This window comes from Vipera ursinii (assembly GCF_947247035.1).
Source record: "Vipera ursinii genome assembly, chromosome: 1".
Lineage (NCBI taxonomy): Eukaryota > Metazoa > Chordata > Lepidosauria > Squamata > Viperidae > Vipera > Vipera ursinii.
In genome coordinates this window covers 258,423,578-258,443,167 of record NC_139512.1, presented here as the reverse complement: position 1 = coordinate 258,443,167, position 19,590 = coordinate 258,423,578, and the positions used below count along the sequence as shown (strand labels likewise).

The 19,590-nt window shown below is 39.5% G+C and overlaps 1 protein-coding gene across 1 annotated transcript in view; it reads left to right on the top strand.

Moving 5' to 3' along the window:
• Positions 1-5,556: 5,556 nt before the first annotated feature.
• Positions 5,557-19,590, top strand: part of MAN1A1 (mannosidase alpha class 1A member 1) — a gene marked incomplete at its 5' end in the record, with an annotated part of 65,481 nt that continues 51,447 nt past the window's right edge. The window contains one exon of the mRNA XM_083378733.1: positions 5,557-6,177. Within this exon, the coding sequence (XP_083234859.1) occupies positions 5,557-6,177 (621 nt within the window). The remainder of the gene's footprint in view (positions 6,178-19,590) is intronic.

The following is a 19,590-nucleotide window of genomic DNA, read 5'->3' as shown; positions in this document are numbered from 1 at the left end:
ACAATCTAAAAGACTGGAGAAAGCCTCATTCACTAGTAATCACTTGTTACATCTGTTGCCAGCTAAGTAGGGTAAAGTGGAACAGGAGTTTCCTAGAAAATAAAGAGAAAAATTGATGCCCCTGAACATTTTAATTCCTTCTAACAGTTTTCTCCTGTGCATCTATTTCTTGGTTCACAAAACTCAAAAACTAGCAACATTTCTAATATCAAAAGTCAGCATCCTTACTCCTCTGCTTACCAAATGCCTCTCCCATCATCACCTTTAAGCCAGGAAAAATGCCTGACTATGGAATACATTAAGCAGCACTTCCTCTAAACATTTGTAAATTTGCTCATAGAGATATACTCTAAAGCACTGCCTCATTTTCTAAGATTGCTGAAGGGCAAATTTAGTAATACATAGATCAGCCCAAGCAGCAATTGTACTTGTGCACAGAAAGAAAAATTTTAGTCTGGTTACACTTTATGTTTTAACTACAAAGCTATATAGCTATTTCTATGTTGTATCTCAAGCATTTAAAACTCTTGAAATATTCACCAAATCAGAAGTGTTTTGAGTAGCTACTGTACCTAACAACTTCGGAAATCTTTCTCTGAAGTATCACTTAAGCTATTAAGTTTCTGAGAAGTGGAGTACTTCCTATTTTAGCAAATGAAAATAATTTATGATGCAAAGGAGGACAATGAAGAATTAGCATATTTTTACCTGCCCCCAATTTTTGAAATAGATCAGGCTGAAACAAGGAGAGACCTAAACTCTGTTATGTTAATGAAGAGAGTTGGGCAATTCAAATTGTCAGTGATGTAATACAAATAAGAAAAAACTGTTTCCATGTATCCTGTTGCTACATATGTAATGAAGCCTCAGCTATGTTGGGGAATTCTAGGAGTTGAAGTCCACAAATCTTAAAAGTTGCTAAGGGTAAGAAACACTGGTATATACAGTCCACCTTCCCTTAAGCTTCAAGGCAAGTATTATATTGTTATGCCGTCACATACAAGGTTTTATATATTTCCATTACTAGCTCTTGGACCATCACCACTTAAATAGAGAAGTTCCCCTTTCCAAGCCACTGAAAGTATGAGAGTCTCTGAGTTCAATTTCTAATAGAGGATTTGAAACTTCCATATCTGGAGAATCCCTATAAAAACAAAAATTGGTCACAAAGTACTTCCTGGTAGTCAATGTAATTGAAAGAAATATTACAAGAGTCTCACCCTTATCTTCCAATCTTCCTTTTGCCCTATTCTTTGATACCATCCACAAATGAACCTTTATAAATAACTTATTGCTGTTCCCAGAACATTGTAAACCCATTCTGCCTTTCCTTTGTTGTTACTGACAGAACACAAATACTTCCAGAACCTCATTGTTGTTGTTAGCTGCGAAGTCGAGTCTGACCCATCACAACCCTATGGACAATGTTCCTCCAGGCCTTCCTGTCCTCTACCATCTTCTGGTGTCCATTTAAGCTCCCGCCTACTGCTTCAGTGACTCCATCCAGCCACCTCATTCTCTGTCGTCCCCTTCTTCTATTGCCCTCAATCTTTCCCAGCATTAGGCTCTTCTCCAGTGAGTCCTTCCTTCTCATTAGATGGCCAAAGTATTTGAGTTTGAGCTTCAGGATCTGGCCTTCTAAAGAGCAGTCAGGGTTGATCTCCTCTAGGACTGACCGGTTTGATCGCCTTGCAGTCCAAGGGACTCGCAGGAGTCTTCTCCAGCACCATAGTTCAAAGGCCTCAATTCTTTGGTGCTCAGCCTTTTTTATGGTCCAACTTTCACTGCCATACATTGCAACTGGGAAGACCATAGCCTTGACTATACGCACTTTTGTTGACAGGGTGATGTCTCTGCTTTTTAGTGTGCTGTCTAGATTTCCCATGGCTTTCCTCCCCAGGAGCAAGCGTCTTTTAATTTCTTGGCTACAGTCCCCATCTGCAGTGATCTTGGAAGAACCTCATTGAGTATGTGCAAAGGTAAGCAGGAAACGCAATGAGCAGTCTGTCTTTCCAATGAAAAAAAGAAAGCAGCACGACAGATATCTACGAATGTATTTTTCACCAATGCAAGAACATAGAAGGAAGAAAAAAAGCTGGGTTTCCCCAAACTACAGAGAGTTGGTAGTTTTTAGTTTTTCTTGCTTTCAAAGTACCCTACTAGCATCCATCTAGTGCTGCATGATTGATAAGAACATGTTCTTAAGCAGACATGAGTGTAATTCTTCTGTGGTAAACCTCAATGACTTGCAATGAAAGCTAATAGAAGGCTGCATATCAGATGCAGAATAAAAATGCAATTTATAGATCTGGATAAGACTGACAGCTTGCACAATACAATGCTTATTCAATGTAAGTAAGTTGAAATACAGTACAGGTAGTCCTCAACTTATAACAGTTCATTTAGTGATCAAAGTTACAACAGCACTGAAAAAAGTGACTTAGGACCATTTTCCACAGTTACAGTAATGGCCAAAATTGTGGAAACCTTTTGGGAAAAGTGTATTTTTGAGGTTTGATAGCTAATAACATCAATTTTTTTGGAGTAGTACCATAAAATTATATATCAATGGAAAGATAATTTAATCAAGAATGTAATGCAACAAAGTTTGTTCAATTATCTGTATTGTATTCTATGAAAATTTATAGCCAAATAACCAGAAAAAGGAAGCACACAACTTGCTTAGGTTGATATCAGGTAGCTTTCCTTCATCTGATTGTAGCCAATAAGCATGAGTGTTTAGAGCCAATCAGGTGTCATCTTGTTTTGGCAATGAGCCAATCAGATCACAGTAGGATCAATTATTGATGTCATGTATTAAAGCTGAGAGGAGGACATTTGTCAGTGTGTTTTGTGATCACTATCAAGTTGGGGTTTTTTGTGTTCTTTCATTTAGTGAGCTTGTAAAACGTAATAAAATTAATGTAATGGTGCAAAGAGTTGAGTGGTTGCCCAGAAAGTGATGTAAAATAGTATTATTAAGTGAACAAGGCTACAGTTATAAAGAAATTAGAAGAAAAATTAGTGGAAACTTAACCAAAGGTGGCATTTCTACTGTACACTTTTCCCAAAAGGTTTCCACAATTTTGGCCACTACCCTATGCCTGTTGCAGCATCTCCAAGATCATGTGATCAAAATTCAGATGCATGGCAACTGGTTCATATTTATGATGGTTGCAGGGTCCTGGGGTCATGTGGTGCATCATTTGCAACCTTCTGACAAGAAAAGTGAATGGGACAGCCAGATTCACTTAACAACTGTACTAAACTGCAATGATTCACTTAACAACTGTGGCAAGAAAGATCATAAAACAGTGTAAAACTCACTTAACAACTGTCTCAGCAACATCAATTTTGGGCTCCGTTGTGGTTGTAACTTGAGGACTACCTGTGTAAGAAAAAGGAGAGCAGGGAAAGTGAGATTTGCTAGGTTTATATTCTGCCTTTCAAAACTTCAAGGCACAATGCAGCAAACTGCATTTTATCCTATCAATTTGCCGGGATAAATTAAGATGAAAATGAGTGATTGCCTAAAGTCACCAGTGAATTTCCACAGCTGAGGATGGAACTTGTAGCTGGATTTCCCATCCAGTCCTTTAACCACTATTCCTCATAGCAAGGTTCTCCAAAGTGGTCAATATAGATTCCCCACCACCAGGGGTAGGCAACCTTGGCTCTTTTGTGATTTGTGGATTTCAACTCCCAGAATTCCTGAGCCAGCCATGCTGGCTCATGAATTCTGGGAGTTGAAGTCCACGAGTCATAAAAGAGCCAAGGTTGCCTACCCCTGCCCCCCCACCCCAACAATTGATGGGACTATAGAGCTGTGGTGGCACAGTGGTTACAGTATTGCAGGTTAATTCTGCTGACTGCCAAAATTTGATTCCCACCTACTCAAGGTTGACTCAGCCTTCCATCCTTCTGAGGTTGGTAAAACGAGGCCCCAGATTGTTGGGGACAATAGGCTGATTCTGTAAACTGCTTAGAGACAGCTCCAAAGCACTCTGAAGCAGTATATAAATCTAAGTGCTTTTGCTGCCCAAGGAGTCGACATTATTTGTAGTGCTGTTAATTAAGTACCATTCTTTACATTATTTCATCTTATGATTTATGATGAATGTATTTTTGTGATGCTTATGATCATGATTTATCACTTGTTGCTTGTATGTACACTGAGAGCTTATGCACCGGAGACAAATTCCTTGTGTGTCCAATCACACTTAGCCAATAAAGAATTCTATAAAATAAACGTTTGTGAGTCAATAAGCAGAAGACTTTGAGGCACCCTATTTTATAGCAAAGGTAAAGAATCCCAGTTTTATAAAGTAGCTCTAATGTGCTTCATTGAGAATTCACCCCAGTAGGAGGAGATGCAGATTCTATGCATATTTACACAGCAGCGAAAGAAATAACTCAATATTTCACTTCCTGGCACACAACCTGCATCTTAACAACTCGTTTAGCGTCAGTGCCCTTTTTTTTTTATAAGTGCCACGATGTTGCTAAAATAAAAGAGGTAAAACTTCGTGACCCTCCCATCCCGTGCATAAAACAGAAAGGAAAAGTCTTAAGCCTTTCCGTTCCCGAGTTTTGCGCGGTTAAACAAACGGCATTTGCGTATTAATGTTTCTCCACGGAGCACCGACAAAATTCGCCCGAATTAAGGAACGGGGAATGCCTCTGGCGTGACGGGCAACCCTGGACAACACGAGGACTGTAGCGGCACCCTCAGTTCGCACGTTCCGATCCGGGGAAAGCGCCCGGAGCCTCCTCCGTTATTTCTAACGGAACGTCTCCACGCCCACGTCCCGCCCGCCCGCCTCGCCTTTTAAACCCCGCCCCCTTTTTTTTTCCCCCGTAACGTTTCCCTGCTCCGCCTGCTCTGTGATTGGCCCAGCTTTGCTCCTTCCCCGCCAAAGGGGCGCCTCGCCTTCTTTCCTCTGAGCTCTCTCGCCTGCCGCGCTGCTGCTGCTCTCAGTTCCGCACTCCGTGAGCGGGCCAGCGATTCTTCTGGTCGGCGCGGGTCAGGCGGTGCCTCGGCGGGAGCCAAGGCTCTCCCTTCCTACGGTGTGAGCGAGCGGGGCGCCTCTGGGGACCGCCTGCCCCGTCCTCTCGTCGGGGACCTGACAGCCAAGCCTTGGAGGCGCCAGCATGGCCAGTCCTAGAGAGAGCAACGGCGGCGGCGGCTGCAGTAGCCGCCCCAGGAGCTGACGAGAGTTTGCCCTCCCATCACCCGTTCGCCGTCGGCCGCTTAACCACGGGTGGCCGTCGCCTGCCTCCATTCAGCCCGGGGCTCCAGCCGAGCGGGAGTCGTGGTTTTTGCGAAGAGGCGGCGGCCGTGGCGGCGGCAAGGGACTCGAGGAAACTTCCTGTCGCTGGGGAAGGACGACGAAGTCACCCCCGGCAGCGGCTGCCGGAGACGACGGGCGCGGCTAGCCCGCTCTGAGTGGGGCGGCGGCGGCGGCTGCCGCAGGGGAGCCTTGCGAACGGGGCCGCCCGGCGGTTTGTCCCGCGGCCGTCGTCCTCCTCTAGCCGGAACTTAGCAGCGGGGCTGTCATGCCAGCCGTCAGCCTGCTGCCGCTCTTCGGCAGCCCCGCCAGCCCGGGCGCTTTGGGGGGCTCCTTAGGCGGGGGGGCCTTGGGGGGCCCCGGCGGGCGAAAAGCGCCCGGCCCCAGCGGGGCGTTCCGGCTGACGGAAAAGTTCGTGCTGCTGTTGGTCTTCAGCGCCTTCATCACGCTTTGCTTCGGGGCCATCTTCTTCCTGCCGGACTCCCCCAAACTCTTCAGCAACGTCTTCTTCCACTCGACCACCCTCCAGCATCCTCCGCCGCCCGCCCGGGGCGATGCGCACCTCCCGCCGCCGGCGGGTGCGGGGAGTAGCAGCAGTTTCGGGGCCGGCGCGGCGGCGGCGTCGGAAGCGGCGGAGAACTTAGCCAAGATCCGCGAGGATCACGAGCGCGCTTTGCGAGAGGCGAAAGAGACGCTGCAAAAGCTGCCCGACGAGATCCGCAGGGAGATCCACCGGGACAAAGTGAAGCTGCTCCTGCAGGGCAAGTTGGGCAGAGGAGAGACGGGGGCTCCCGGATTGCCCGACCTGCCTTTCCGCAAACCTATCGGGGCCGTGGGAACGGAACCCAGCGATCCCGCCGTCCAGCAGAAAAGAGAAAAGATCAGAGAGGTGAGTAACTTACTGCAGCGTTTTCCAACCTTAGGAACTTGAAGATGCGTGGACTTCAACTCCCAGAATTCCCCAGCCAGCTATGCTGGCTGGGGAATTCTGGGAGTTGAAGTCCACGCATCTTCAAGTTCCTAAGGTTGGGAAACGCTGACTTTACTGCAAGCACTGAAATATAACAACCCTTTGTGATTTCCACCCCCCCCTTCCCGACCTCTGGAGCGGTCGGTCACTTTTCTTTTTTTTCCCAAGGGTAAGTTGTTTTTTTTAGTTGCCCTCTTCTTAAAACCTTTCTCTTGCTATTCGCGACCTTCAAGACCTGCTTCCGCCGCTTCTTTGCAAGCGATTTTGGGCGCGGTCCTGTGATGGGCACCGGACATCTTTTGACGTGAGCAGGAACTTCTGATGGGGAATAGATGGGACACGTGTCGCTCTTGTAAAATTGACAACGTGGACAGTCTTTGGAGAAAGCAAATGGTACCAACCCTATTTTCTCAAGCCCTTGGTCCAAAGCTGAAACATGGCGACGACTTACACTGATTTAGCTTTAATCTCTACAGTTGAGAAGCCAAGGCTAGAGAAGGTGTGGTGAGGAGAATGGTGTCAAAGCCAGAAGAAGGGAAAGAAAGAAAATGGCTTGTGTTTTTAGGTTAATTTTGCTATGAGAAACAACTACTGCTAGAAAGTTGTGGGGTTTTTTTTGGGGGGGGGAGGAAACAATACAATACAGTATAATATGACAAAATATTTCTGTGATCAATTGTCACTCAAGATTTCAATCCACAACTGTAACATTTAATGGATAATATGGGGGGAATTATTGAAAAACATAGCTTTACAAACTAATTATATTTGCATACCAGTCTCGGAACCAAATTTAATATTCCAAGACAAAATTAAAGAACTTAAACCTTAACTACATATTTTGAATTAACAGACTCATCCGTAACATGTTAACTGGTGGATATCATTAGCTAAGAAGGTAAATATTGCTAAAAGAACAGTACTATTTGACAACTGGTAGTGTCCATTTTCTAATGCTGTAAACTTTAGAGCACTGTCCTCGTCACACCTTGGGATTCTTGGATGTCTTTCCCATAACTAATATGTTCCTATCTGAAATAAAGGAGGAGTGTGATATTGTTGGCCACCTTGAGTGAATTAGCTTGCTGGGGAAACAATGGTAGAATAGTCTTTTAAAATATTATTGGGAATTATACTGTACAGGTAGATCTCATGTTTGTTTATTGAGAGGGTACTAAAACCTTTAAAACTATAAAGAGTTTTTAGAAAGCCTTTATATGGAATAAAACACCTGCAAGTAAAGCAAGTTACATAGCAGTGACTATGAAAAGAACAGGTAAGTGTTTACAGGCAAGAGTGATGAATACTGTAGAAATTATTTAGTGTGTCGTGTAGCCCACAAAAAGACTATCCTGCACTTGCAACAAGGTCTGTTTAGTGCAAGAGGATCTAGTTCTCGCAATACATTAAGCAATATATTCCATAAAATATTTGTGCAATTAAGTACCACTTTATTCATGCTAGGAGTCAAAGGTGCTGAAACAGAAGAATTGGATGAGCTCCCAAAAAGGTATATCTAGGATCTAGAACAAATTGCTATGCAGAGTCTAGCTTGTGCTATCTATAAAGCTACGTCATATGTGACGATTCAAGGTATACTGTAGGGCATTTGACCTCTGATTTATAAGATACCTATTTTCTGAACTTTGGAATAGTAAATAGATCTGATAAAAATGTTCCAAAGGTTGCGTGTGACATTAATGATGGATTACATGCATGCCTGCTCAGGTTTTCATTATTTATTTTAATTTGGGAAATTCAAGATAGTTAATCTGTACAGTTGGTTACATTTATGAGATTAAATTGTCCATTAAATCTGGAAAGTTTCAAATAAAAACTGCTACTGTTATCAGTGACTGTTCCATGAATCTGATATTATAGAATTGTAATACTATGCCTTGTGCTGCATATTTATATGATAAAAAGAGCATTTTTCAGGCATTTCCTTCACCATCGGTGAAAGATGTTAAAGCTGCCTTCAAAGCTTTTAGAGACATTTTCAAAGAAGTTGATGAAATTGTATATACGTTGTGTTCAAGAATTTCTGCCTAGAACTTTTTATCTCTTGGAACAGATTTTCAGAGTAGTGTAGACTTCTTCATTTAGCTCTTTATCTCAGGAATAGGCAGTGTGCCAGTACTACATTGTACATTCTAAAATGCTACTATCATACTCTGTAGACATGCGGCCACTGTGAAGTTTACACAAAGTAAAAAACATAAAAAGATGCAGCTGCTCTGTGGATGTGCATTTTAATTAAAGGTGAAAATACTGCATATTGACTTATGATATCGTCTAGACCAGCGTTTCCCAACCTTAGGAACTTGAAGATGCGTGGACTTCAACTCCCAGAATTCCCCAGCCAGCTACGCTGGCTGGGGAATTCTGGGAGTTGAAGTCCACGCATCTTCAAGTTCCTAAGGTTGGGAAACGCTGGTCTAGAATCCTATCTGTAAAACTACAGTAGCAGGAGATTCCCCAAGTGTAAGAAAACAGTTCATTTGTTAGTTGTTATCTGGTAAGAAGCACAACTTATAAACAGAAGTATGCATAATTTGAGCCCTCATTGAATTTCATGAGGTCTCTTAATGAAGGTGGAAGAAGATATTATGTGACTTGTGGGGCAGTAAATTTTTTATTGTTGCTCTAGGGACAGGCACCCCCCCCAAAAAAAGAGCCTGAAGAAAATCCGTGCAGACTGTTGAAGGAATAAAAACATATTTAAATCAAATCAGAAACATTGTGTTGCCATTTTAGCTGGTTTTGTGGTCCTTCTACTGTTCATCAGGGGTTCCCAACCAGGGGTTTGAGACGATATTCCAGGGGGTGCAAAAACTTTTCAAAACTATAGTCAGTGTATATGCATAATTCATTGTCGTTATTTCAAACGTTTGTAAGGGGTGCAGAAGCGTTCTAGGGGTGTGGGGTATAGAAAAGGTTGGGAACCTACTGGAGTAGATGAACACAAATGTAGATCTTCATGCATGTGCTGTCATCTACTGCAGAACGTTTTGCTTGTTCAACAAGTTCAACATTTTGTCATGAAGGCTTTCATTTTCTTGCCGTCAGCATATTTTCCACTGGAAAAATGTAAACTGTATTTAAGCAGTTATCTAGCTTGAGTTCTCTTTAAGTGAAATCTCATGCAAAATCCTGAATAAGTGAACAAAAAGATAACCTCAACTTCAGCATTTTTGATGTCTATGTCCCTGAAGTTTCCTTTGCTTTTTTGTCAGTTTTAGGGAAGTAATTTACACTGCTTTCTTTGGCATGGGGGATGGAGTTTTTTATACTCCGGAGTTGACTGTTGTAGAAGTTGTAGAAGTCCAAGGTATTCCCCATAGACTGTAAAGGTCTATACAATTTCCAGATCAAAGAAAAATACTTTTACATGTCCTTCATCAATCTAAAGTCACTTTGTTACAATATGATTGCTATCTGAATAACAATGAAAACTAGTTTTAATGGATTAATTGGAAAGAGGGTTTGTCCATTATTCTCCACAGGGCTGGTCAATTGAAAAGCATGTCATTACAGCAATCCAGGTAGCTTCATTTGCGTCTGCATGATATCAACATATTATGTCAAGAATATCATTTCCATAATGCAATTATATAAAATGATGTAAACTGCTGCAGAATTTCATTCATTGCATTGACATCTGGAAAATGGACATTGCAGTGATTTTCTTTGGCCAGATTATCCTGTGTGTAATTGATCTATAGATTTAGTAGCATAATTGGATAAGTGATTTTGCATTCAGGTTATAAAAAGGCTTCCCCACTGGTTTATGTATTTGACATAAAAATTTTCTTCCTGTGTAAATTACTACTTTATTTAAAAGTTGCCTTAAGTTCTGGGATCAGTGTAGTATTCTGCAGACAAAAATATCTTATATTGAAATCTAGAACTAAGTATTTAGCTTTAGGACATTATCTAAAGAGAGGATATTCCATTAATATAGGCTCCTTTAACTTTCAGCTTTCTACCATGGCAGGGTTTTTTATGATTCAGTGGTAAAAGTAACTTTTTTCCAGATTTTGAATACATTTCACTAGTACTGCTTCCTTGCTGGGTTTTTTTCATGTAATTTTTGGTAACGTCTTTTTGAAATATATAATACAAGCATATGAATGCTCCAACACTGGAAGCTTTTAAGAAGAGACTGGACAGCCATTTGTCTGAAATGGTATAGGGTTTCCTACCTTAGCAGGGGGTTGGACTAGATGACCTCCAAGGTCCCTTCCAACTTCTTCTTCTTCTTCTTCTTCTTATTATTATTATTATTATTATTATTATTATTATTATTATTATTATTATTATTATTATTATTCCATATTGCAATCTTGAACACAATCATAATAAAGCTATATGATACAGTCTTATTCTGCTCATGTAAACTTTGAAAGTCTCACTTGTTCAACAAAACTTTTTAGAAAGGATGCATTGAATATACAGTAATTGAAGAATATTTTAGAGTACACTTCTTGAAGTATAGACTAGTAGTGCTAGCTGAGACAAAAAATATTTGGGGGCATTTCTTCAAGAACACAAAATTTTATTTTGATGTGCAGTCATACCAGAATTGTTAACTTATTAAAGCTGATAGTTCTTTTTTTTTAATTATAAAAACAAAATAAAACTTCTTAAGTTTGCTTTCTAAAGGTTATTGTTTGGGCTACAGTTTTATAAGGTTGCTAAGGCTATGAAATTAATAGGGCTGCGCAGAACCAGGGGGGACACTTAAGTCATGGCAAGACTGCAGGTGAAAGGGGTTACTTTTCAAAACTTTGTGGCAGATCTCTGAATGAAAATTCGGAGCAGCCTTATGGAAAAACCTTCCAGCCCAGGTTATCTGTTTGTGTAACAGTTTACCAAATAAATTGTTGTTGTTAGCTGCAAAGTTGTGTCCAACCCATTGCAACCCCATGGACAATGTTCCTTCAGACCTTCCTGTCCTCTACCATCTTCTGGAGTCCATTTAAGCTCACACGTACTGCTTCAGTGACTCCATCCATCCACCTCATTCTCTGTCGTCCTCACCAAATAAATAAATATATATATATGGGCAAGTGTAATAAACATCGCTGCTGAGGCTGCCAGTTTCTCCCTGAGGTGAAAAGGCTTACCTCATCGCAGTCCCAGCCAATTCTCCCAAAGATTTGTACAGCCGTAGCATAAATGCCATAGCATTTGGAATCTTTAAAAAGAAGCTAATCTAATCTTGACAAAATAATAGTAAAAATAATTTAACCTCTAGTAACAGAGTAATTTAAATTTCAAAATAGGATGTTTTATCATCAGAGCAAAATGAATTCTACATGTTTTGACCTGATTTGATATTGGCATGTGATAATGTAATTTACATTTCCATTTGACTAAGCCACCCCTCCCCCCAAAAAAACCCATTAAAAATAATGTAGATACTTGACCCTCATTTTTAACTATGTGAATCTCTAGAAACAGTAGCGTAGCATCAAATATTTCATCACTCTAATAGTTCTTTGTATGTATATATATATATATATATATATATATATATATATATATATATATATATATATATATTCATTCAAAACACACTCCCACCCAATCAGAACACAGCTAACCCCCCACCCAATCAGAGCACACCTCCACCCACAGAACACACCCCCTCTGGCAGTTTAAAAAAGAGGAACAAACAGCCACTACCACACACTTCTCCCAGAAGAACGAAGCTGAAGCCACCAGCCTGAGGATGGAAAGATATTTGGAAAGTGGCATGCCATTGCCTTCTTTCTAGGGCAGAGAGAGTAGGAATGGCCTAAAGTCATCCAGCTGGCTTCTTGTCTAAGACAGGACTAGAACTCATAGTCTCCCCATTTCTAGCTTGGTGCCTTAACTATCAGAGTGAGTCTCATAATACAGTTTAGGATGATGTTTTTTTAGGAGCTAGGTAAAATTACTTCTAAGCATATTTTAGACAAGAGTTTTACTCTACATTGAACCAAGTAAACCCCTTAATTATTAGAAATAAAATATCACAAGGTTATTGACAATGACATAATATTTCATTGACTAAACTTCATCTGCAGACATGTTTAAGTATTTTATAATATATTTCATTAGCTCTGGCTTTGCTAACTGCTGAACAATTATTAAAATACAGCTTTTCCAGAGCTGCTGTATAAAAGGAAGAGTTAGGCTTGCTTACATGGTTCTTGTTCTCCACCCATCTGCAGCTTTGAGAAATGCAGTGCATGTATAAGTTTACAAGATTAAAAGTAAAATGTCAACATTATTAGCACTGTTAAGCAATCGTTAACACATTTATAATGGAGGTTTATCTATGAAATTTATATAATATTTTGTATAATATTCAGACTCAAATTGCTAAAATAATTGGGTAACTTTAAAGTCTTGCTTAATTATAACAGTTTGCAGGAAAGGTTAAAACCATAACTAAATAATCCAAAAAATCAAATTCATAAAGTACTTCTTTACCAAGCACAAGAACCTTAGTTTTCATTCAGAAATGACAACTTTAGTTCATTGCTACATTATATTTTTCCAGCTGTAGGGTAGTTTCAATGTTCTATCCCTTGCTGTCAGTGTATTAATATCTTTATACTTCAAGAAAAAATCATCTTACTTACTTCCTTTTCTTGACAATGCAACAGCTGATGTACCCAAGTCAGCAACTACCCATAGTTTACACATATTTGTTTCCACAAAATATCTCTATATAAATCATCCTTGAGTTGGTATTGACTTTGGATACCTATCAGTCATAACTGTATGTACTTGTCATACTATTCTTTTCCGAGATAAGCAACACAATACACAGCCCAGAAAAAGAATAAAATAGGAGGCAACATTATTCAGTATACTTACCTGCATCATTTTTCCAAATTTTGCTCATTATTGTCATTTTTCAGATTACTGCTATGTACCTTTCCAGATGAAACCTCTAAACTAATCTGCCTGTGGTTTTTGTATCTAATCTTATTCTATGACAATAATAGCATTGTTGGGAGAGAAGCAGTCTTCATAAATATGTTTAACATCATAAGTATAAGGAACCCACATTTGTATTTTAATATATCTCCTGAGATGCCAACTACACCTGCAACTTTTTCTACATTCATGACTTCAGTTTTTTTCTTGGACATTATCATTTATAGAATATGTTTCAGTTCCATTCTTCAACATATATTTATTAGTCCTATGCAGGTCTCTAAAATATACCTCCAGTATACCTTACTTAAGCTTCATTTCAAATAATTTAACCATTTTTGTTTTAATTCTCTTTATTTTGCCTTATTAACCCACTTTCAAAATTCCTTTTTCCCATCAAATTCTGCATTTTTGTGTCTTAATTTTAATCATTTTGTACTTGTCTATAGCCATATGTTTCTGTAGTTAATGAAACATTTATTTACATGTTTTTTTTCCTAATCCTTAGTCTGTATATTCTGCTTTTACTCATTTCCTTTACTTTTTTATAAGTAGGGGAAACTTTTGTAAAAAGCCTTCCCAGTTATCCGAGATGCGTTGTAATGTTTGTAAAACTATTTTTCTTTCTCATTTTATAAATCCATGTTCTTTACTACACACACCTTATACATTCCCAGCCTCATTCTTTATATGCCATGGTCATCAACAGATGGCCCTATGAATATTAACCTCCACTATCCGTCATTCCTCTGGTCAGCCAAGATTTTGACATATTTCTTCTCTCAACTCTTCCACACAGGAGGAGGAAAGCTAAGAAAACTAAATAGCATCATGCAGTTGTCACTTTTGTTATTGTTATTCTACACCCACAGTCTCCTTTGTTTCTCTGTAAATAATTCTGAACCACTGTTATTGGTTCTCCACTTTGGTCCTAACTTGTTAAAAGAAGCAAATCTCAGTAGTGATAATAAACAAACCATGACCAGTGCCATCTGGGTTAATTACTCATAACCCACTGGGAAGCAGAGTCGAGTGAGACTGATTGAGTAGTATATAACAGCATACTTTTTATTCCTGGGTAAACTAGAATCCTGTTTGACTTTTTGTGGAAACACTACCATTATCACCCCCTTGTTAATAAACATGAAATAGTATTATATGGTTGTATGTTAATAAATGTGATATAGCATTATATGATGGTACACGTATATTTTAAATCCAAAATGTTTTCTATTACTTATTTTGGAGTATTAGGTTAATTGTATTCTTCTATAGGGAATATGCAAAACCTAGCATGGATTAAAATTTACCTTCTTCCATTCCATAAAATGTGTGTTACTGAGATATTTTTTGGGTGCCCAGACTCGGGAATCCTAACTACACATGTATAATTGGGCCTTTATTTTTGATAGTACATACACTGCTATCTGCTATAAGAATGGAACAAGAAAGAAAAAAACAAAAAATTGATTTTTATGATATTTATTCATATGGATTTTTACATTTTATATCCATGGTTTTTTAATATTGCTCTTTCATCTCATTGTGCCCTACCCCAAGTTGCTTTTGGTGTTATAGATGGCTGTATAAATTTGAATAATAAATATGTTAACCCAAGCTGTCCTTCTGCTCTATACCAATTCTAAGGCAAAGGGCCTTTTCAGCACATTTTTGCTGCGTGCATTAAAAAAAAAGAGTTAATCCCTTTATTGCTATATTGATTAGGTCAGGACCCTGCGGCACAAATGAACAGAGTGTTATAAAAAGTTGGACTGTTACTAGATGGGATTCTTTGCCGTTGCCAGGAAAAGATCAGATATGGATAACCAGATAAAGTGTTCCTCTATTGATTTCCTTAAACTATTGGCCTTTGTGCTATTTAACAGCTGATGAATTATATTAGCTTTACCTCTTTGGATCACTGAGGACAATAATGTTAGAAAGTCATTTGATCCATTTTTTTTTCTAATGGCACATATCTAATATGCACACATGCACACAGTTTGATTTGAGTACAGTGTACTCAAGTACACTGAGTACTTGATAAAACAAAACAGTAACTTGTAAATAAAAGTAAAACTTGTCTCCATTGATCTTTATGCCACAACAGCCACAGTATAACAGTGCTGAGATATCATGGGGTAGGTTTCCTGAGAATTTCTGAACTTTCAGCAAGTTCAATGGATTGGCTTTCGATTTTTATCTTCCTTTACAACAGAGGTCTTCAAACTTGGCCCTTATGACTTGTGGACTTCAACTCCCAGAATTCCTCAGCCAGGCACACTGGCTGAGGAATTCTGGGAGTTGAAGTCCACAAGTCATAAAAGGGCCAAGTTTGAAGACCCCTGCTTTACAACTTCCACCAGATGAAATGGCCGCTGTTTGTTGGCTATTGAGGGAACAGCCTGTTGGGCTTAGTTTTTTCTTTTCTTTTCTTTTGCTTTTTTGGCAGTACTGGTAGAATGTTCCTGCCTCCTTTCCCATCATTTTCTACCCTTCAATGGCTGAAATTTAATCCCTGCAGCAAGAGGAGATCTGGGAAAAAGAAGTAGATGACTTTGCTTCAGGTTGTCTTTAAGAAATAAGGAAATGTTTTAGACAGAAACTGCATTTACATTTTAATTTCTTTGGTCTGTTCTTGTCCTATGATGCCCTTGCACTTCTAACCCATCTGCTGAGTCTCCTGATTAGAGCAGCATATAAACCACATCAAGTAAGCAGATAAATAATAAGCAAGTCAATGATATTATATATACTTTAATCTTTTATGCACATGTGAGGTTTGCGTGAAGACACTTTTTTTGCTTCCAAATCACTTGTAACAATTTTTCCTGAGAAATTCTTAGAGGTCAGTAAAACTCAGAACCTGTGGTGGAAAGTGCAGTTGGAGAAGGAGTTGGGGGCAATCTCAGCAATCACACTGTGGTTTCCCAGGAAGGAGACAGCATGCATTCAAGAGAACAGTCCAGGATAAGAGAGGAGGAGAAGACTCATAGTAGTCACACCCTAGAACAGATATGTCAAACTCACGACGTCACGTGACGTTTTGCCATTGCTAGCAATGGGGTGGGCGTGGCTTCCACATGACACATCCGGCCCGCGGGCCAGCAGTTTGACACCCCTGCAGAATCCCCCAGGCTATATCTATTAAAGTTAGAAAGCTATAGCTTTAGCCTGACAAGATTCTATTAGGTGTAAAAAAAAATAAAGAATAGGGCTTAATTGGATTTGGGCTTAGGCCTGACAGAAACTGATGGAATTGAAACAGCCCAGTGCTACCTTATGATCTTTGGATTTTTGTTCTTATTGTTAAGCCAATTTTCCAGCTGCTGTATATTGTAAATTGGTTCAGCTCTATATTTTCGGTCCTGCATATTTACAACTGTGTAAGTTTTAAAAGTTTTTTTCCTAGTAAAGTGTGATCTTTCCTGCCTGCTTGTGAGATTGGGAGTGGGACAAAAGCTGATATCTCTACTTTGCACTTCTCAATGCTACATGATAAGGAGGCAATGCTGTAGCAACTATTTCATTATTTCTCTCTTATCTTCCAACTAATCAGAAAAACACTGGTTAATAGAGAAGACACTAGGGAGTATCCCCTTGGAAGATAGGTGATAAAATGGCTGCCGAGCTGCTATTTCTAAGAAGGAGGCAGGACCACAATAATAAGAATCCCTCAGAGAGTTGATTTGTATTCTCTTATTTTCATGCATTTTTTAAAAAAAAGTCTATTTCAGATAAGTTTAATTTGGATCCCAGGACGATGCCATTAATAACTTAAACAGTGTTATTTATTAGAGCAACAAACAAAACTTAGAAAAAGCAGAGTAAATAACCACACATCCACACAGATACTTCATAATTCTAGCATCTGGCAAAGCAATAAAGGCACACATCTGCAATATATTTAAGTGTTCTGGAGATTACTGCCTGCACGAAGAATGAGCAGTGATAATATGCCCGCAGCTTGTTTAATGTTGGCAAATCCTCCTTCCTTTTTTTTCCTAATCTCCATTTAGCTGTGGTTTATTCTTCATTGTGAAAAAGACAAAAGCTGTGTTTGTGTTATTAGAGCCAAGCTGAAATGTGCCTCCTTTACAGCTAGTTCACCTGTGAAAAGCAGCTGAAATGCTGTACCTCTACCTACACACACACACACACACACACACACACACATCTCTACCTCCCACAGAACTTTTGGGTGGCAATAACAATCCATGATGCTTGCCTTCATTTGTAGGATTGACTGTTGCTACTGTTACATTATTATTAAAAAGTATCTCCCTTGAAGAAGGGATATAGGAGTTAATGTCATTAAGCACAAGTAAAGATAGTTCAGAGATAAGAAAAATGCTTTCTATTTTGATTAAAAAGTATTCTGCTCGCCTTTGATTAACTTCTGTGATGTCATTATACAGTCACAATTTGGTATGATGCTTTGCTGACATTAATGATGCTGTAATTTTGTTGTTGTTGTTGTTAGTTGCGAAGTCGTGTCCGACCCATCGCAACCCCATGGACAACGTTCCCCCAAGCCTTCCTGTCCTCTACCATCTTCTGGAGTCCATTTAAGTTCACACCTACTGCTTCAGTGACTCCATCCAACCACCTCATTCTCTGTCGTCCCCTTCTTCTCTTACCCTCAGCCTTTCCCAGCATTAGGCTCTTCTCCAGTGAGTCCTTCCTTCTCATTAGGTGGCCAAAGTATTTGAGTTTCAACTTCAGGATCTGGCCTTCTAAAGAGCAGTCAGGGTAGATCTCTTCTAGGACTGACTGGTTTGATCGCCTTGCAGTCCAAGGGACTCGCAGGAGTCTTCTCCAGCACCATAGTTCAAAGTTCTCAATTCTTTGGCGCTCAGACTTTCTTATGGTCCAACTTTCACAGCCATACATTGCAACTGGGAAAACCATAGCCTTGACTATACGCACTTTTGTTGACAGGGTGATGTCTCTGCTTTTTAGTGTGCTGTCTAGATTTCCCATTGCTTTCCTCCCCAAGAGCAAGCGTCTCTAAATTTCTTCGCTGCAGTCCCCATCTGCGGTGATCTTGGAGCCCAGGAAAATAAAATCTGTCACTACCTCCATTTCTCCCTCATCTATTTGCCAGGAATTGAGAGGGCTGGATGCCATGATCTTGGTTTTGTAATTGATCTTGTAATTTTAGTATGTCTTTATTACAAAAGTTCTTCAGATTTGGAATAATTCTTTTTAATAGCATAAATATTTATCTTCAAATATTTAGTGTAGATTGATTATGTTGCCTCAAGTGTTCTGGGTTTTTTTTTTGGGGGGGGGGGTTTCTGCTTTATTTTTGCCAACTTATTTTGAACTTAATTTTTACAACTAACGATGATGAATTTCAGTGTTAGCATTTCAGATATATACATTCACCATTTCCCATACTTATTTTGGGGTGTAGTGCCTTTAATATTTTGTGCAGTCCTTAATAGCCCATGTGGCATCATTTAACAGACCTTGATTGTTCTAAAATAGCTGAGCAGGTTTAGTATTTACTTGGGAGACTATCAGGGAATCACAGGTTAGTAAGATAGACCGGAAGGCAAAAAAGCATCCCAGAAATAATAACATCTGCAGTCACCTGGAGATAGTATATAATTAAGAAACTTGACTTTCCCTTATTCCATAATCATTCATGAAAGGAAGAGTAATATATCTCTTCAAAAACTTTTGTATATTCTGTGAAAAACATTCTTATTGAAATAAGATAATAGGTGGAATTCAGCGATATATTGCTTTTAATCAGCAGAACAAAAGAAAGGCAACTCTCCCTGCCGAAATCCTGTTCTAAAAAAGAATTCCAACCTCTTTGGTAGGATTTTAATATTTCATTGGATAATGATTGTAGAGGGAAAAAGCATCCCATTAAATGGCTGCTTCGTTTAGCAGCTGTCCCATGTAACAACTGTTTGCAGTTATGACAATGATGGAAAAGTAATTTTATGAACAATCCTCACATTTACAACCTTTGCAGGCCTCTGAAGCAAAAGAAACTAGAAATAAGATCATAAGCACAGCTGGCTTTCACTTAACAACTGCTTTATTTAATGACAAAGTTGTCAGTCCCAATTGTGGTCACTAAATGAGAACTGCCTGTATAGCTACAGTTAGATGGACTCCAACATTGATCCATAGCTGGAGTCCATCTAAAGTACTCTACAATTGTTTCTTCTCCTGCTACAAGATAGCGAACTCTCACAAAATAAGTCTGATATCATAACCAAATCTTCAACTTCTTGCTGCCTCATATCCTTCACGTATGTTGGTTATGCTTCTCACACTTAAGACAAATTTTCAATAACATATAAGCTACCAGTATGCCCTACCTTGTTCTATCTCTTGTTTGAGGGGAAAAATGGAAGCTGTAGCTGATCTGGT